This window comes from Mobula birostris, chromosome 1 (genome assembly GCF_030028105.1).
Source record: "Mobula birostris isolate sMobBir1 chromosome 1, sMobBir1.hap1, whole genome shotgun sequence".
NCBI classification, from domain to species: domain Eukaryota; kingdom Metazoa; phylum Chordata; class Chondrichthyes; order Myliobatiformes; family Myliobatidae; genus Mobula; species Mobula birostris.
The window spans coordinates 166,011,080-166,031,870 of NC_092370.1; the positions used below are offsets into that span (position 1 = coordinate 166,011,080).

At 43.9% G+C, this 20,791-nt stretch overlaps 1 protein-coding gene across 1 annotated transcript in view; it reads left to right on the top strand.

Moving 5' to 3' along the window:
* Nucleotides 1-19,055, top strand: part of LOC140193803 (fibulin-7-like) — a 52,700-nt gene extending 33,645 nt beyond the window's left edge. The window contains exons 5-8 of the mRNA XM_072250994.1: nucleotides 123-251; nucleotides 918-1,055; nucleotides 1,578-1,716; nucleotides 18,510-19,055. Of these exons, the coding sequence (XP_072107095.1) occupies nucleotides 123-251; nucleotides 918-1,055; nucleotides 1,578-1,716; nucleotides 18,510-18,870 (767 nt within the window). The 3' untranslated portion in view covers nucleotides 18,871-19,055. The remainder of the gene's footprint in view (nucleotides 1-122; nucleotides 252-917; nucleotides 1,056-1,577; nucleotides 1,717-18,509) is intronic.
* The last annotated feature ends 1,736 nt before the right edge of the window (nucleotides 19,056-20,791 follow it).

Sequence of the window (20,791 nt, forward strand, 5' to 3'; positions counted from 1 at the left end):
CGGCGTATCGTTTTAGGCACAGTGATCCCACTGGAGCTTTCCCAGTGAGCTGTAAGTTATTCATCTGGCCTCCTGGTTATTTATTTAATGCACTTACACAAACCACTTGCAACTGTTGACAGAATGGACAATGGCGCAGAGCGACCCATCCTTCAGTCGCCAGCCACGATGCACAGATATCCAAGGATCACAACATTGCACCTGTGAGACTGGCTTCCAGCTGAACGGGATGGACCTCAGGCAGTGTCGAGGTAATGCAGCATCCATGAAGATTGACCTGAGACCAATTTCACTGATGGAGGCCTGGCACTTAAATAATCAGAACAAAGCAGCCACTCTTCCCACAGCCACCCCACCCCCCCACTCTTCTCACAACCACTCACCCCCACTCTTCCCACAACCAACCCCCCACTCTTCCCACAACCCTCCTCCACTCTTCCCACAACCACCCCATCCCCCACTCTTCCCACAACCACTCACCCCCACTCTTCCCACAACCCTCCTCCACTCTTCCCACAACCCTCCTCCACTCTTCCCACAACCCTCCTCCACTCTTCCCACAACCCTCCCCCACTCTTCCCACAACCCTCCCCCACTCTTCCCACAACCACCCCCCACTCTTCCCAGAAACCCCTCCCACTCATCCCACAACCTTCCCTCCCTGCACTCACATGCCCTTCCCCCCCAGCACACACCGTTCCACACATCTCCACCCTCCCCTCCCTCTCTTCCTCACCCCACCTGTATGCTTTCACTCATTGCAGAGGCCAGTAGTCACATTCAGTGTCAATGTTTGATGTTCAATGCCCCCTGAAATTCCATGAAGATTTAGTGAAGACCTCTCACCAGTTTTAATCTGCCATACTGAGGAAGCTTGTATTCTTGAAGCGTTCACCAGCCACTCTTGTTTCTTTCAGATGTAGATGAATGTAAGATGTTTCACACGGGCAAGTTGGCTCGCCTCTGTGCACATACCTGTCTGAACACTCCAGGCTCCTATAGGTGTGCGTGCCCTGCTGGATACAACCTAATGGAGGATTCTCGGAGCTGTGAAGGTGAGCACACCCAATCCTCATATTCAACCTACAAAGTTCATCACTGCCTGCTTGTTACTGTAACTCATTGCTGTCTGACCATTATAATTCACTACTTGTGCATTATACTCTCCCGTTGCTGCCTATCCATTGTACCCTTCACAGCCGACTCTTTATGCTCGTCTTCCCCCCCCACCTTCCACCACCACCTGTATACTCTTTCACCTGCCTTCTCATTACACTCTTGCCTGTCCACTAAGGTTCCTTCTGCCTATCCATTCTACTCTTAACAGTTGCCTATCTAGGATACTTTTTCCTGTCTACTTGTTATTCTCCCCACGCCTGTCCACTGTCCTCATGTCTGCTGCCTTCCTTTTTTCTTTCCCCAGTGCCTGCTCGTCGTTTCTCATAGCTATTCTTCCTACTGTAACTTAACCGCTGGCTGTATATTATTTTCTAACTTACTGAATACTGGGCTTCTGTACTTTCCATAGTTGTGCCAACTATGTGTTATTCTATAGTGTTACTTTACTGCTTTTGCAGATATTAATGAGTGTTTGACCAATCGACATAACTGTACCGGAGAAGAGGTTTGCATTAATATGCATGGTGGTTTCCATTGTGTTCGCCCAGAGTGTCCAAAGTCTCGCCACAATGCAAGCTACGTAAAAACATCCCAATTGTAAGTGTTGGCATATCTAAACATACCTCTATTGATGTAAAGAGATTTGCCGTGGGAGGTTAGGTCACAGCAACTCGGAGCTGTTCCAGACCGAGGAGCCACGTGACTGAACTCTCACCTCTGTGAGGGAGTCTGTGAGCGGAATTTAGAGCTGTATCTGAGTGGTGTCATTACAGAGGTATCAGAGGAGAGCTTAGAGAGGGAAATAGGACAGGCAGTGGGGGAGCGTATAATGAACGGACAGTGATGTGTGTTGAATGGACAGACAGTGGAACAATATAAGGGGCAGGTGGCGGGGGAGCGTAAGGGACAGGCAGTAGTGAATATTTAATGGAAAGGACATGGGGGACCTGAAATGTTTCTGTTTTTATTTCAAAATAATTGGAATGACGTCTTTTCTCTCTAATGATACCTAACGAGTGTTTCCAACTTGCCTGTTTATTTCGGATTTCCAGCCTGTTTTGATTTTCAGTTGCTGCTGAGCTTGGCAGGCGGAGCACCTACGAATCTCCGCACCATCATTAGCATGTGTGGGTAAGGGCTTGGCTGTGATGAGGTGGGGGGGGGGGATCTCGTATGACTGCACCTTCCACTTGATAACATCTGAATGAAGCTACCATCCCATCCAAGTTCACAAGCAAGAGCTGAAAGCTAAATTCACATTTTAAAGCTATGTTGAAATAAGAATCTGCCGGAGTAAATCAAAAGGGGAGTTAGGGGTCTTGCAGGCAAACATGAAATAAGGCAACACATCTGATGTGAAAGGTGGATGGATGCTCAGTTGATAGTGGATTGGAAATTTATGCCATTTATGTTCTCAGTAGAACAAACATTTAACCCTTATTTTATCTGGGCTATTTTTCGTTACGCTCTGCGGCAGCATCTAATCTTTGCTCTGATGTACTCATGAAATATTGGCATTTGAAGGATTTGCTGCAGAGTAAAATGAAAGCAATGTTAGTGGAATGTTCAGGATGGACTCCTGGCATTAACCCTTCAAACCTAACAGGGCCATGTACTGAATTCAAATCCCTATATGTGTCGTAAAGCAAGATCTGCTTCACTGTGTTTCAGTCCAATAGTTTAAAATGCTGCCTGTGTTTTTGCCTCAGATCCCCAGATATTAAATTCAGATGGTACATGGTGTGATTGAGGGCAGTGAGGTACAATGCAGTGTGGAGGCACCAAGAGGGAGATGACCACTTACTACAATTATACAGAGAATTGGAAAGATGGCAGCTAAAATATAGTGTACAGCCTATCTAAGGGAGATGTGACCGAGGAAATGCAACGAAAGTTAATTCCTGAGATGGGACCCGATATATTAAGTAGACTGTATCTGCACTCTCTACGAGTTTAAAAGATCAAGTGCAGTTACTGAAACGGTCAAATTTTTGAGGGAGTGGATTAAGAAGATGAGAGTTATGGCCCTCAGCACTGAGCTGGGAATAAGTATCTTTAACCAGAGTGTGGTGAATCTTTAGCATTTTCTACCCAGAGATTCAGTCATCAAACAGAGATCAATAGACTGTGGGCTATTAAATTATATGGAGTTAGTATAGGAAGATGGTGCAGGGGAAAGGAGCAGTCATGATCTTATTTATTGGTGGAGCAGGTATTAGCAGATGAATGGCCTACTCCCTCCTTTGTTTCTTACAATCTTAATTGAATTTTTAAATTTAATTTAGAGATACAGCAGGGTAACAGGCCCAATGAGCCCATGCTGCCTAAGAACACCAGTGTGACCAATTACTCTACTCACCCATACATTAATGGAATGTGGGAAGAAACTCGAGCACCCGGAGGAAATCCATGCAGTCAACATGCAAATTCATTATAGACACCAGTGGGCATTGAATCGAATTGATGACGCCAAAAAGCATTACACTAACCGCTGTGCTACCGTGCTGCCCCATATTCCAAGCTGTCTAAATAGAAGGGTTGAGAAAGTCAATTTAAAAAAATAACAATTATATTAAACCATTTCTTTTTCACCTACGATATGACTTAATAGAATTTTGTTAAGTTGTCTGACCTTCCATTTAAAAGGGGAATGTTGAATTGTGCTGTGCATGTTTTGTAAATAATTTATGGGAATATTTTGCAGTAATCTCTATAAATATAATAAGAAGTTTCAGCTAAGTTACAGGGATACAGCAGAGGTTAATATATCTCAAGCAACATGTTGCAAAATATGGGATACGATTATGTTTTGTCTTGAATATGGTTTTTCAATAATTGACATCTACACTTACTGTACAAAAGCCTGTGTTTGTCAACGTGGAGCGGAGAGCGAGCTTGTATATCTGGCGGGAGCAAAGGATGTTGGGAATGACAAGGGTGGAGCACCACTGAAGGGGCGTGGATGAGTGACAGAGGGGTGCTAGGTGTGGGAGGTGGTGGGGGTGCGGGACACGAGGCAAGTTCATTTGATTCCAAATGGTTGGTTTATTGATCATTACAGAATGTCTCTCTGGTGCTTCCTTCTCCCTCCCCTCCCCCTCTCCTTTTTCTCAATCATGCCTGCCCCCTTCCCCATTCTCAGTCCACAATATCAGAATCAGGTTTATCATCACTCAAGCATGTCATGAAATATTTTTTTTTGTGGCAGCAGTGCAATGCATAAAACTTCTACAGTACTGTGTAGAAGTCTTAGGCACCTTAGCTATAAATGTCTACATATGTGTCTAAAGCTTTTGCATAGTACTATACCTGAACAAATCTTCTACCCCCCCAGCTTAAAGAAGGTAAATGTAAAAGAGGTGGACAACAGAAGAGATTCAAAGACGTCTTAAAAGCCAACATGAAGAAATGTAACATTGACATCAACAATTGGGCAACCAATGCCAAGGATAGGAAACTCTGTGAAGCCATCATCCGAGAAGGAACAGCAACTTTCGAAGCCAACAGATGTGCAGAATTAGAAGAAAAGAGAAGAAAATGGAAAGAGAGGCAGCAACAACCAAAGCCCGATCTGCCATTTGGAACTACCTGTCCTGAATGCGGAAGAACTTTCAAAGCCAAGATTGGACTCATAAGCCGCTTGAGAGCCCATAAGTAGATCAACAGAACGAAGACCATCATCCTCGACCTCGAGGGATAGCCACGATGACGACAATACCTGAACTAGTAATTTCCCCCTTATACAGGAGAATAAGTCACACGCCATAGTTATACAGCATGGAAACAGGTTCTTCAGCACCACTCGTCCATGCTAACTCTGTTGCCCAGTGAGCTAGAACCAGCTTGCCTGTGTTTTGACATATAGCCCTCTAAACCTCTCCTATCCATGTACTTATCTTGATGATTTTTAAGTGTTACTAAGTGAGATACAACGTGGAATAGGCCCTTCTGGCCCTTCGAGCCTCGCCACCAAACAGTCACCCAATTTAATGCTAGCCTAATCATGGGACAATTTACATTGACCAATTAACCTACCAACCGGTATGTCTGTGGACTGTGGGAGGAAACCCACGCGGTCACGGGGAGAACGTACAAACTCCTTACAGGCAGCAGCAGGAATTGAACTGGTACTGTAAAGCACTGTGCTAACCACTATACTATTGTGTGCCTACCTCAACAACCATTTCTGGCAGCTCATCCTAAATACATAGCAGAAACCTAAAATGCATGCTTCCCTATCAAGGAATTTTAAATACACCTAGAATTGCTATCAGAGCTCAATTTCACTTAATACCCTAATTATTTATAATGATAAAATAATGCTGTTCTAAAACACCTAGCCTTATTATTTTGTATTTAAGTAAATTATTACAGTCAGAGTAATTATAATCTTAATTAGGAACTTGTGCATGGAAGCATTTAGTAATATTCTGGAGGTTTCTTCCCTGTGGATTTATTGTGTAATCATCCTCTCAAAGATGACTAGATTTCATTGAGGTCATTGAAGAATGGCTGGGCTGGTCTGTGTTATATTACCCACAGGTTAGAATATAAACTTACAAGTTAAGATAATTATGGCAGGCCTTTGTACAAGGGGTGATTGATAAGTTTGTGGCCTAAGGTAGAAGGAGTCAATTTTAGAAAACCTAGCACATTTATTTTTCAACGTAGTCCCCTCCTACATGTACACACTTAATCCAGCAGTCATGGAGCATACAGAAGTGGTCCATAGCAGGGGTGATTTATAAGTTTGTGGCCTAAGGTAGAAGGAGATGAGTTATTAACTTCAAATTTTCTGCATTATCACTCAAAGAGTTGAACTGCACGTGCATGTAATGAGAGCGTCTTGGACCTCCAGGTGGTCCACAGCAGGGCTGATTGATAAGTTTGTGGCTTAAGGTAGAAGGAGATGAGTTATACAGTTCCCGTTACATGCATGTGCATTTCAACACTTTGAGTGAAAATGCAGTAAGTTTGAAGTTAATAACTGATCTCCTTCTACCTACCCCTGCTGTGGACCACTTCTGGAGGTCTAAGACGCCGACTTCTACAAAGAAGGGATCCGTATGCTCCACAACTGCTGGACTAAGTGTGCAAATGTAGGAAAAATAAATGTGCTAGGTTTTCTAAAATTGACTCCTTCTACATTAGGCCACAAACTTATCAATCACCCCTCGTAGAACACTTCGCTTCAGTTCCTCTCTGGGGTTCTGAACAAAGATTTCTGACAGGGTGATATAATTTTCAATTGTTAAGACAGACAAGCAATTTCTCATTACTTATAGATAGTCCATCAACATCAGCTTAGCATTAATCATCATTCGGAGAAGGAAGTCTGAGAATCGGAGCGGGAGTGCGGCGGAGGCCATTTTGATTTTTTCTTTTTCTCATCTGAGTTGACAGAGGTGGGACTGCGCAGGCATGTGACGTCAGGCAGTGAAGTGCGGAAGATTTAAAAGGTCAGAGATCCTGATTCGGGTTTAATTCGGAGAAGGAAGTCTGAGAATCGGAGCGGGAGTGCAGCAGAAGCCATTTTGATTTTTCTTTATCTCAGCGGAGTTAAGGGAAGTGGGACTGCGCAGGCGTGTGACATCGGGCAGTGAAGCACGGAAGATTTAAAAGGAACACAGCCATATACAGCGGGCAGGGTCGTTTTGCAGGCTGCGGAGTGAGCCGGGAGCAGAGTGAAGGCTTAAGGGCTTTGACTCAATGGGCTTTGGTGGTAACGGGCGAGGCAATGTAGGTTTAGTTTTCAATTTTCCCTGTAACTTGAGGAAAGGGGGAAGTATGAGTGTGTGGGCAGCTTGCTGTTCTCGGTGTCGGATGTGGGAGGCCCTAGAGTCTCCTAGCCTCCCAGACGTCCACATCTGCATCAGCTGCGCCGAGTTGCAGCTCCTAAGGGACCATGTTAGGGAACTGGAGCTGCAGCTCGATGACCTTTGTCTGGTCAGGGAGAGTGAGGAGTTGATAGAGAGGAGTTACAGGCAGGTGGTCACACCGCGGCCACGGGAGGCAGACAAGTGGGTCACGGTTAGCGGGGGGAAAGGGGAAGTGTCAGGTACTAGAGAGTACCCCAGTGGCTGTGCCCCTTGACAATAAGTACTCCTGTTTGAGTACTGTTGGGGGGGACAGCTTACTTGGAGGAAGCGACAGTGGCCGTGCCTCCGGCACAGAGTCCAGCCCTGTAGCTCAGAAGGGTGGAGAAAGGAAGAGGAGGGCAATTGTAATAGGGGACTCGATAGTAAGGGGGTCAGATAGGTGACTCTGTGGACGCAGTCAGGAGACCCGGATGGTAGTTTGTCTCCCTGGTGCCAGGGTCCGGGATATTTCTGATCACGTCCAAGATATCCTGAAGTGGGAGGGTGAGGAGCCAGAGGTCGTGGTACATATAGGTACCAATGACGTAGGTAGGAAAAAGGAAGAGTTCCTGAAAGGAGAATATAGGGAGTTAGGAAGGGAGTTGAGAAGAAGGACCGCAAAGGTAGTAATCTCGGGATTACTGCCTGTGCCACGCGACAGTGAGAGTAGGAATGGAATGAGGTGGAGGATAAATGCATGGCTGAGTGATTGGAGCAGGGGGCAGGGATTCAAGTTTCTGGATCATTGGGACCTCATTTGGCGCAAGTGTGACCTGTATAAAAGGGGACAGGTTGCACTTGAATCCTAGGGGGACCAATATCCTGGCGAGGAGATTTGCGAAGGCTACTGGGGAGACTTTAAACTAGAATGGTTGGGGGGTGGGAATCAAATTGAAGAGACTAGGAGAGAGGAGGTTAGTTCACAAATAGAGAAAGCTAGTAGACAGTGTGTGAGGGAGGATAGGCAGGGGACAGAGAACTGGAGCACTCAGACCAAAGATGTAGGGGAGAAGGAAGAAAAAGATAACAAAGTTGTTTGCTCAATTAAGGATAATCGGAGATTGGGAGGTGGAGAGTTTCTTAAATGCATCTATTTTCATGCTAGGAGCATTGTAAGAAAGGTGGATGAGCTTAGAACATGGATTGATACCTGGAAATATGATGTAGCTATTAGTGAAACATGGTTGCAGGAGGGGTGTGATTGGCAACTAAATATTCCTGGATTTCGTTGCTTCAGGTGTGATAGAATCGGAGGGGCAAGAAGGGGAGGTGTTGCATTGCTTGTCAGAGAAAATATTACAGCGGTGCTTTGGTAGGATAGATTAGAGGACTCATTTAGGGAGGCTATTTGGGTGGAATTGAGGAATGGGAAAGGTGTAGTAACGCTAATAGGGGTGTATTATAGACCACCTAATGGGGAGTGAGAATTGGAGCAAATTTGTAAGGCGATAGCAGATATTTTTAGTAAGCACAGGGTTGTGATTGTGGGAGATATTAATTTTCCACACATAGACTGCGAAACCCATTCTGTAAAAGGGCTGGATGGTTTGGAGTTTGTAAAATGTGTGCAAGATAAGTTTTTGCAGCAATACATAGAGGTACCAACTAGAGAAGGGGCAGTGTTGGATCTCCTGTTAGGGAATGAGATAGGTCAGGTGATGGAGGTATGTGTTGGGGAGCACTTCGGGTCCAGTGATCACAAGGCCATTAGTTTCAGTATAATTATGGAGAAGGATAGGACTGGACCCAGGGTTGAGATTTTTGATTGGAGAAAGGCTAACTTTGAGGAGATGCGAAAGGTTTTAGGTGGAGTGAATTGGGACAATTTGTTTTATGAGAAGGATGTAATAGAGAAATGGAGGTCATTTAAAGGTGAAATTTTGATGGTACTGAATCTTTACGTTCCTGTTAGGTTGAAAGGAAAGGATAAAAGTTTGAGAGAGCCATGGTTTTCAAGGGATATTGGAAACTTGGTTCAGAAAAAGAGAGATATCTACAATAAATATAGGCAGCATGGAGTAAATGAGGTGCTCGAGGAATATAAAGAATGTAAAAAGAATCTTAAGAAAGAAATTAGAAAAGCTAAAAGGAGATATGAGGTTGCTTAGGCAAGTAAGGCGAAAATAAATCCAGAGGGTTTCTACAGTTATATTAATAGCAAAAGGATAGTGAGGGATAAAATTGGTCCCTGGAGAACCAGAGTGGATGGCCATGTGCGGAGCCAAAAGAGATGGGGGAGATTTTGAACAATTTCTTTTCTTCGGTATTCACTAAGGAGAAGGATATTGAACTGTGTAAGGTAAGGGAAACAAGTAGGGTAGTTATGGAAACTATGATGATTATAGAAGAGGAATTACTGGCGCTTTTAAGGAATATAAAAGTGGATAAGTCTCCAGGTCCTGACAGCATATTCCCTAGGACCTTGAGGGAAGTTAGTGTGGAAATAGCAGGGGCTCTGACAGAAATATTTCAAATGTTATTAGAAATGGGGATGATGCCGGAGGATTGGCGTATTGCTCACGTTATTCCATTGTTTAAAAAGGGTCTTAAGAGTAAACCAAGCAATTATCGGCCTGTGAGTTTGACATCAGTGGTGGGTAAATTGATGGAAAGCGTTCTTAGAGATGGTATATATAATTATCTGGATAGCTAGGGTCTGATTAGGAACAGTCAACATGGATTTGTGCGTGGAAGGTTATGTTTGACAAATCTGATTGAATTTTTTGAAGAGGTTACTAGGAAAGTTGACGAGGGTAAAGCGGTGGATGTTGTCTGTATGGACTTCAGTAAGGCCTTTGACAAGGTTCCACACGGAAGGTTAGTTAGAAAGGTTCAATGGTTAGGTATTAATATTGAAGTAGTAAAGTGGATTCAACAGTGGCTGCATGGGAGTTGCCTGAGAGTAGTGGTGAATAACTGTTTGTCAGTTTGGAGGTTGGTGTCTAGTGGTGTGCCTCAGGGATCTGTACTGTGTCCAATGTTGTTTGTCATATATATTAATGATCTGGATGATAGGGTGGTAAATTGGATGAGTAAGTATGCAGATGATACTAAGATAGGTGACGTTGTGGATAATGAAGTAGATTTTCAAAGCTTGCAGAGAGATTTAGGCCGGTTAGAAAAGTGGGCTGAAAGATGGCAGATGGAGTTTAATGCTGATAAATGTGAGGTGCTACATTTTGGTAGGACTAATCAAAATAGGACATACATGGTAAATGGTAGGACATTGAAGAATGCAGGAGAACAGAGGGATCTAGGAGGAATGGTTCATAGTTCCCTGAAGGTGGAATCTCATGTGGATATGGTGGTGAAGAAAGCTTTTGGTATGCTGGCCTTTATAAATCAGAGCATTGAGCATAGGAGTTGGGATGTAATGTTGAATTTGTATAAGGCATTGGTAAGGCCAAATGTGGAGTATTGTGTACAGTTCTGGTCACCGAATTATAGGAAAGATGTCAATAAAATTGAGTGAGTATAGAGGAGATTTAATAAAATGTTACCTGGGTTTCATCTCCTAAGTTACAGAGAAAGGTTGAACAAGTTGGGTCTTTATTCTTTGGAGCGTAGAAGGTTGAGGGGGGACTTGATAGAGGTATTTAAAATTGTGAGGGGGGATAGATAGAGTTGATGTGGATAGGCTTTTTCCATTGAGAGTGGGGGAGATTCAAACAAGAGGACATGAGTTGAGAGTTAAATGGCAAAAGTTTAGGGGTAACATGAAGGGAAATACTTCACTCAGAGAGTGGTAACTGTGTGGAAAGAGCTTCCAACAGAAGTGGTTGAGGCAGTTTCGATGTTGACATTTAAAGTAAAATTGGACAGCTATATGGACAGGAAAGGAATGGAGAGTTATGGGCTGAGTGCAGGTTGGTGGGACTAGGTGAGAGTAAGAGTTCGGCATGGACTAGAAGGGCTGACATGGCCTATTTCCATGCTGTAATTGTTATATGGTTATATACAAGTCATTTTTAAAGGTTTCTACTCTTAGTGCGTTTAAGTGTCTTAGTGCGTTTAAGTGAACTATCGCTGCTCAAAACTGATGGAAACAACACCTTGTGGTTGGAAGCACTCATGGAGGACACCTTGGAGGAAGCGTGGGTGTAGATCAGAATTACAAGTGCGTTTAAGGAAACGGGTTTTAAACTCCCTATACCGACTATCTTGCTGGCAACCATGCAGTCTCTGGTGAATAAAGTCTCAGAGCGAGGGTGCTGAATGAGAGGGACATTATGACCGCATGTGTCCTTTGTTTCACAGAATTCTGGTTAACCTCTTCCATACCGGCTGCAGCGATGCAGATCGACGGGTTTACTATACACCATCAGGATAGATCTATAGAGCCTCAAAAGCAGAGGTGGAGGAGTATGCCTCATGATCAACTCTTCTTGGTACAGGAATATATCAGTGCTGTCCCAATCCTGCTCACCAGAGCTGGAATATCTAGCAGTTACGTGCCGTCCTTTATACCTATCAAGGGAGTTCTCCGGGGTCATTTTGGTAGCAGTATACATTCCACCTCAGGCCAATGTCAAGCAGGCTTTAGATGATCTGAGCATGTGATCAACATGCATGAAACAGCACACCCTAATGTCTTCACCATTGTTTTGGGAGATTTTAACCAGACCAGTCTGGAAAAAGTCACTAAGCAATTACCATCAACAGATCACTTGCAATACCAGAGGAAACAACACACTGGACCATTGTCACACCAGCATCAAGAATGCCTACCATGCTATTCCACGCCCTCACTGGGAAGTTTGATCACCTGGCTGTACCTTTACTCCCTGAGTATAGGCAGAGAATGAAGACTGCAGCAGTGAGGACCAAGAAGGAATGGACAAGGGAAGCACAGGAGCACCTGCAGGACTGCTTTGAATCGGTGGACTGGACTGTATTCAGGGATTCATCTTTGAACCTGGATGAGTATGCTGCAGTTGTTACAGACTTCATTGAAACCTGTGTGGATGAATGTGTGCCTATTGAGACTTGCTGTACATTCCCAAACCAAAAACTGTGGATGAACCAGGAGGTACGTTGTCTGCTGAAGCCTAGATCTGTGGCATTCAAGTCTGGCAACCCAGGCCTGTACAAGAAAACCAGGTATGATTTGCGGAGGGCTATTTCAAAGGTTGCCCTGCCTCCGATATTGCCTGCAACTTCGAACGAGGTTGCAGGCAATATCGGAGGCAGGGCAACTCTGGCAGGGTTTGCAAGATATTACTTCCTACAAAGCAAAACCCAATAGTATGAATGGTAGCGATGCTTCACTACCAGATAAACTCAATGCCTTCTGTGCCCCCTTTGAAAGGGAGAACACAACTACAGATGTGAAGATCCCTGCCGCACCTGATGACCCTGTGATCTCTGTCTCAGAGGCCAATGTTAGGTTGTCTTTAAAGAGAGTGAACCTTAGCAAGGCGGAAGGTCTTGATGGGGTACCTGGTGAGGCTCTGAAAACCTGTGCCAACCAACTAGCAAGAATATTCAAGGACATTTTCAGTCTCTCACTGCTGTGGGCGGAAGTTCCCACTTGCTTCAGAAAGGCAACAATTATACCAGTGCCTAAAAAGAATAATGTGGGCTGCATTAATGACTATCGCCTGGTAGCATTCGCATCGACAGTGATGAAATGCTTTGAGAGGTTAGTCATGACTAGACTGAACTCCTGCCTCAGCAAGAATCTGGACCAATTGCAATTTGCCTATCGCCACAATATTGATGCAATCTCCATGGCTCTTCACATGGCCACCTAGACAACACAAACACCTACGTCAGGATGCTGTTCATCGACTATAGCTCAGCATTTAATACCGTCATTCCCACAATCCTGATTGAGAAGTTGCAGAACCTGGGCCTCTGTACCTCCCTATGTAATTGGATCCTCGACTTCCTAACCGGAAGACCACAATCTGTGCAGATTGGTGATAACGTATCCTCTTCGCTGACAATCAACACTGGCACACCTCAGGGGTGTGTGCTTAGCCCACTGCTCTACTCTCTAAATACATATGACTGTGTGGCTAGACATAGCTCAAATACCATCTATAAATTTGCTGACAATACAACCATTGTTGGTAGAATCTCAGATGGTGACGAGAGGGCGTACAGGAGTGAGATATGCCAACTGGTGGAGTGGTGTCGCAGCAACGACCTGGTACTCAACATCAGTAAGACGAAGGAGCTGATTGTGGACTTCAGGAAAGTTAAGACAAAGAAACACATACCAATCCTCATAGAGGGATCAGAAGTGAAGAGAGTGAGCAATTTCAAGTTCCTGGGTGTCAAGATCTCTGAGGATCTAACCTGGTCCCAACATATCAGTGTAGTTATAAAGAAGGCAAGACATCGGCTATGTGTCATTAGGAGTTTGAAGAGATTTGGCATGTCAACAAATACACACAAAACCTTCTGTAGATGTACCATGGAGAGCATTCTGACAGGCTGCATCACTGTCTGGTACGGGATGTGGTGGGGGGGGGGGGGCTACTGCACAGGACTGAAAGAAGCTGCAGAAGTTTGTAAATCTAGTCAGCTCCATCTTGGGTACAAGCATACAAAGTACCCAGGACATCTTCAGGGAGTGGTGTCTTGGAAAGGCAGCGTCCATTATTAAGGATCTCCAGCACCCAGGGCATGCCCTTTTCTCACTGTTACCATCAGGTAGGAGGTACAGAAGCCTGAAGCCGCACACTCAGTGATTCAGGAACAGCTTCTTCCCCTCTGCCATCCAATTCCTAAATAGACACTGAAGCTTTGGACACTACCTTGCTTTTTCTGATATACAGTATTTCTATTTTTTGCACATTTTTTAAAATCTATTCAATATATATATGCTGTAATTGTTTTACTTTTTTATTATTATTTTTATTTTATTTTTTCTCTTCTATATTATATATTGTATTGAACTGCTGCTAAGTTAATAAATTTCACATCACATGCTGGTGATGATAAACCTGATTCTGATTCTGAGCTACTGACTTAAGTACACCCTGTGACTCAGCCCCACAAGATTCATCACTCTCTGACAAAAGAAATTCCTCATCTCCATTCTTAAAGGACATCTGTCTATTCTGAGGCTGTGTCCTCTGGTCTTAGATTCCTCCACTAATGGAAAATTCTCTCCACATCTACTCTATCAAGTCCTTTCAACATTCGATAGATTTCAATGAGGTCATCCCTCATTCCTCTGAATTCCAGTCAGTAGAGGCCCAGAGCCATCAAATGCTCCTCTCATGATCAGCTTTTCAATCCCAGAATCATTTTTGTGACCCTCCTTTGAACCTTTTCCAATTCAGCACATCTTTTCTTAGATAATGGGCCAAAAATGGTTCACAGTATTCCAAGTGAGGCCTCACCAATGCTTTATAAAGGCTCAACATTACATCCTTGCTTTTATATGTCCAAGGCTGCATATTGGATAGGAGGGTAGGCAGAGGGGGTGGTGTCGCTCTGCTGGTAAAGAATGGCTTCAGATCGGTTGAGAGATGTGACGTAGGATCAGAAGATGCTGAATCCTTGTGGATTAAGTTAAGAAACTACAAGGGTAAAAAGGACATTGATGGCAATTATATCCAGGCCTCCCAACAGTGGCTGGGAGGTAGACCACAGATTACAACAGGAAATAGAAAAGGCGAGTCAAAAGGGCAATGTTATGGTAATCATGGGAGATTTTAACATGCAGGTCGATTGTGTAAATCAGGTTGGTGATGGATCTCAAGACAGTGAGTTTGTTGAATGCCTAAGAGATGGCTTTTTAGAGCAGTTTGTCATTGAACCTTCCAGGGGATCAGCTATGCTGATTTGGGTGTCCTGAACCGGAGGCGTTTAGGGAGCTTAAGGTAAAAGAACCCTTAGGAACCAGTGATCACAATATGATTGAGTTCAACTTGAAACTTGATAGGGAGAAGGTAAAGTCTGAAATAGCAGTATTTCAGTGGAGTAAGGGAAATTACAGTGGTATGAGAGAGGAGTTGGCCAAAGTAAATTGGAAGGAGAGGCCTTGACCAGATGAAGCTCACCCTAGGGATCTGAAAGAGGTAGCGGCAGAGATTGTGGAACATTAGTAATGATCTTTCAAAAATTATTGGACTCTGACATGATGCCAGAGGACTGGAAAATTGCAAATGTCACTCCACTCTTTAAGAAAGGAGGAAGACAGCAGAAAGGAAAGTGTAGACCAGTTAGCTTGACCTCAGTAGTTGAAAAGATGTTGGAGTCAATTGTTAAGGATGAGGTTATGGAGTACTTGGAGATACAGGACAAGATAGGTCAAAGTCAGCATAATTTTTTTAAGGGAAAATTCTGCCTGAAAAACCTGTTGAAATTCTTTGAGGAAATTACAAATAGAATAGATAAAGGTGATGCAGTAGATGTTGATTATTTGAACTTTCAGAAGGCCTTTGACAAGGTGCCACACATGAGGCTGCTTACCAAGTTAAGAGCCAATGGTATTACAGGAAAGTTACTGGCATGTTTAGAGCATTGGCTGATTGGTAGAAGGCAGCAAGTGGGAATAAAAGGTTCCTTTTCTGACTGGCTGCCAGTGAGTAGTGGTGTTCCGCAGGGGTTGGTGTGGGGACTGCTTTTTATGCTGTATATCAATGATTTAGATGGAATAGGTGGCTTTGTTGCCAAGTTTGCAGATGACATGAAAATTGGTGGAGCAGCAGGTAGTGTTGAGGTAACAGGTAGACTGCAGAAGGGCAGATTAGAAGAATGGGCAAGAAGGTGGCAAATGAAATACAATGTTGGAAAATGTCATAGGCAGAACTTTGGTAGAAGGAATAAATGTGAAGACTATTTTCTAAATGGGGAGAAATTCCAAAATTCTGAAAGGTTAACTTGCGGACCTCATTTCAAGAGGTCTAGAATACAAGAGCAAGGATGTGAAGCTGAGGCTTTATAAGGCACTGCTGAGACCTCACATTGAGTATTGTGAATAGTTTTGGGCTTCTCATCTAAGAAAAGATTGCTGACATTGGAGAGGGTTCAGAGGTGATTCACTGGATGATTCTGGGAATGAAAGGAACATTTGATAGCTTTAGACCTGTACTCGCTGGAATTTAGAAGGATGAGGGGGGAACCTCACTGAAACCTTACAATTGTTGAAAAGCCTAGACAGAGTAGATGTGGAAAGAATGTTTCCCATGGTGGGGGAGTCTAGGAAAAGAGGGCATAGCCTCAGGTTAGAGGTGCATCCATTTAAAACAGATGTGGAGAAATTTCTTTAGCTAGAGGGTGGTGAATTTGTGGAATTTATTACCACAAGCAGCTGTAGAGGCCAGAGTCGTTTTGTATACTCAAAGCAGAGCTTGGTAGGTTCTTGATTGGACATGGCATCTATAGTTACGGGGAGAAGGCTGGGGAGTGGGGCTGAGGAGGGGAGAAAAAGATCAGCCATGATTGAATGGCAGAGCAGACTTGATGGGCCAAATGGCCTAATTCTGCTCCTTGTCTTATGGTTTTGTATTCTGTATCCTGCTGAATTCTCTTTGGCAAATTGCATCAGAAAATCCTTTAACACAAGGATGTCTTTCTCATTCTAGCTTGAAGAGCCCTACATTAGCCAGCACTTGGCCAGCCACATTTCCACAACCACATCCCCTGTCTTCTTGGCTGAGACAGAGAACCTTGTTCCTTCTCACTCAGGTCATGGGCTCAGCCACTTAGCAAGCATAGTGCACTGAGAAATCTGTGGTGGAGGTTGGATTTCTGAGTGAGAGGCCACATGTTAGAGATTGGCAAGATCCCCACTGGGTAGGCAGTCAGGAGGTTGGCTTCTCAGCAGTTGTTGAGTGTCTTTGCCAATCCATCACTTTCCAACTGGAAACGGGTGTAATGGCTTGCAGGCGGCCTGGATAATCTGGCCCATTAACATCTGGTGTCAAACAAAGGGGGATGATCCATATACAGTATCAATGTCACCTGATGTAAATTGGTTGGTATTAAGTTTGGGGCTGAGAAGTAGCAGATGGAGTTCAACCCAGGTAGGTGTGAAGTGGTTCATTTTGGTAGGTCAAATATGATGGCAGAATATAGTATACACTGCCATTCTTGGCAGTGTGGAGGATCAGAGGGATCTTGGGGTCCGAGTCCATAGGACGCTCAAAGCAGCTGCGCAGGTTGACTTTGTGGTTAAGAAGGCATACGGTGTATTGGCCTTCATCAATCGTGGAATTGAATTTAGAAGCCGAGAGGGAATGTTGCAGCTATATAGGACCCTAGTCAGACCCCACTTGGAGTACTGTGCTCAGTTCTGGTCGCCTCACTACAGGAAGGATGTGGAAGCCATAGAAAGGGTGCAGAGGAGATTTACAAGGATGTTGCCTGGATTGGGGAGCATGCCTTATGAAAACAGGTTGGGTGAACTCGGCCTTTACTCCTTGGAGCGATGGAGGATGAGAGGTGACTTGATAGATGTGTATAAGATGATGAGAGGTATTGATTGTGTGGGTAGTCAGGGGCTTTTTCCCAGGGCTAAAATGGTTGCCACAAGAGGACACAGGTTTAAGGTGCTGGGGAGTAGGTACAGAGGAGATGTCAGGGGTAAGTTTTTTTACTCAGAGTGGTGAGTACATGGAATGGGCTGCCGGCAACGGTGGAGGTGGATATGATAGGAACTTTTAACAGACTTTTGGATAGGTACATGGAGCTTAGAAAAATAGAGGGCTGTAGGTAAGCCTAGTAATTTCTAAGGAACTTTGTGGGCCAAAGAGCCTGTATTGTGCTTGAACAATATGTTTCTATGAAAGATCTACCCTCATGCATTTGGTGCAGTCAGATTAGCGAGCCTGAGATGAATCAAGCAGTCTGTCTGACCCTTAATTAACATCTGAACATTTTCAGCATCTTTCTAAAATAGAACTTCTAAATATATTGCATAATGTTCTGAAATACAGAAAACCAAATTTCATACCTATTTTTAGCCTTTATTTCCTATGCATGCAAACTGAGTCTGAATATAAAAGATTATGAATTTAGATATTGACCACAGAAACTTAATAGACTAAATGCTCACCAAATGATAAGTGCATACCCTGGATTTTGCTACTTTTTTGGTCACTCTGTGTGTGCTTTATTTTGTTGTTAATCTGAAACCTCCGTAGAAATGCTCAAGTGTCTAAGCTCAATCACCATGTCTGTTGCATTGAACAGTGCACAGTCTGGTTCCTCACAAGTTCCAACTCCGTTTCTGTTATAAATGTGGGACACGCTGCTTTGCTCGGCCAAAACGCTTTGCTGATTGTGATATCTTGCTGTGCACAAATTGGCAATCATGCTTCCCACGTTTCATAACAACAACTCTTTTAAAAAGTACTTTATTAACTGTAAATTGCTTGGAGACGTACTGAGGCAGTAATGCTTGTCTCCCTTTTCAAACATTGTTTAACAACAAATCAATGGAATTTTCAGCTGATTGCGTGCCTCTTGTTCAGTATTTTGGGACAGGAAGTGCCTGTATGATAAAAGATCCAACACGCTCTCTTTGTCCTCTTTCTTACTTGTTCTTACACTTTTCTCTTTTAATCGCAGTAAATGTGAGAGAAACCCATGTCCAATGGAGAGCAAGTTGTGTGCAAATGCTCCCTACTCCATTACCTTCCATTACCTCACCCTGACCTCCAACCTGCGAACCCCCAGAACTCTCTTCCGGATGACAAGCAGCCGGTTCACAGGAGACACCATGCGCTTCAGCATCGTAGGAGGTGTTGGGCAGAACCACTTCTCCATCCAGCGGTCAGACAGGCAGACAGGGGAGCTGGTACTAGTGCATCCCATCCAAGGCCCTGCAACTTTGGAGGTTGAAATGGAGATGACGGAACTTCATGGGAAAACAGTCCTTACCAAGCATGTCTCTAAGGTCATTGTCTTTGTCTCACAGTATAACTTCTAGATGAACTTCACTTTCTGGTGTGACTCCTGTTACTGTTTCTTAAAAGAGAGCCAAGATAAATGAAGTATATAACTAATAGAGTGTTAAAATGCTTAACGGAAGTATTAACAATAATGAGAGCTACACAATAATGGGAAAGTATGCTGCTGCTGTGTCAGAATGAAGGAGAACCTCTGAGGGACAAGACTGAAGGTGACGGAAATGATTGCATTGATGTCTAAGTGGGCAGAGGACCAACAATGTCTTATGCCATTGTATGTTCTTGAAAGGGCAAGTTCTTTAAAGCAATATTTTCAGAAAATGCATGCTACTTTCAGCTGGCATTGTCTTATATGGTGATGTGGGTGCAGATCATGCCAGTCAAACATCTAAGGTAATAATAGAGCCATTTTGAGTGAATATCTATTCTTCATCTATCTCCCTGTTCCATGAGGAGGTATGGGGAAATAGCGTCTCACAGCATTTTGTCATTCCCCTATTGATCATTATTGTTTCCCTATTCATCATTATCATCATCATCATCATCCGGCATCATTATCGTCATCATCCAGCGTCATTATCCTCATCATCCGGCATCATTATCATCATCATCCAGCGTCATTATCCTCATCATCTGGCATCATTATCATCATCATTGTCGTCATCATGCATTATCATTGTCATCTATCATCCATTATCATCATCTCCATGATACATTATCATCTATCATCATCATCATCCAACATCTCCATGGTCATCCGTCATCTCATCGCCATTCGTCGTCCATCATCTTCTCCATCGTTCATTGTCGTCATCATTATCAACATCATCATCACCTAGCATCCATCATCCCCATCTCTATTATCATCCATCATTACCATCGTCCACCCCCATCCTTACCCATCAGCGCCCATCACCTTCACCATCATCACCTTGATCGCCATCATCGCCCATCATCACAACCGCCCGTCACCCACCACCGTCCAACACCATCTATCATTGCCCATCGTCACCTATCATTGCCCATCATCTTCATTGCCTTCATTACCTTCATTTTCATCACCATCGTCACCCATCATCACCATCATCAGTCATCACCTTCATCACCATCCTTGTCCATCGTCGCCCATTGCCATTATCGGCCATCGTCGCCCATTGCCATCGTCAACCATTGCCGCCATCGTCATCGTGGCCCAGTGCCATCTTCATCCATCGCCGCCCGTCACCGTCGTTGCTCGTCGCCTTCATTGCCCATCATCACTGACCATCACCATCACTGCCTTCATCACCATCATTGCCCTTCATCACCATCGTCGCCCATTGCCCATCACCTCCATCGCTCGTCGCCTTCATTGCCCATCATTGTCTTCATCACCATCATCATCATCACCCATCATCCTTCATTCATCCATCCAGCTTATCCAATATTCATAATAGAAGTACAGGAAGAAACAGCAAAATCAGGCTAGTTGGCAGTTTAAGCCTTCTCTGTCTTTTGATAATATACTTTATCTTCTGCCTGATTTCCATATTCCTGTTCAACCTTCCTACTTGTTGATTCCCTCGGTATCCAAAATCTACTGATGTCTCACCAATTGAACATTATAATATAACATTTCTGATTCACAACTTTTTGAGTGAAGAATTTTATCTGTCTTAAAAATCTGAATGTGATCAAATTCTAGACTTCTGAGGTGATGTGACATCCTCTCAGTCTTTAACCACGTGTGAACCTCCTAGATACCTGTTTTTACTATCACCTTGATGCACGTGACTTCTAGCTCCATTTCCAGGCCACCCAGTTCAACCCCAGCCAGGACGTCAGGCATTTACATTCCTTACATCACAATTCCCAATGGTTCTTCCTCTATGCCTCCATTCCTAGTTCATTGGTCCTCGACCTCCACCTTTTTTCCCCCATCTCTAAAACCCCTCTTCCTCT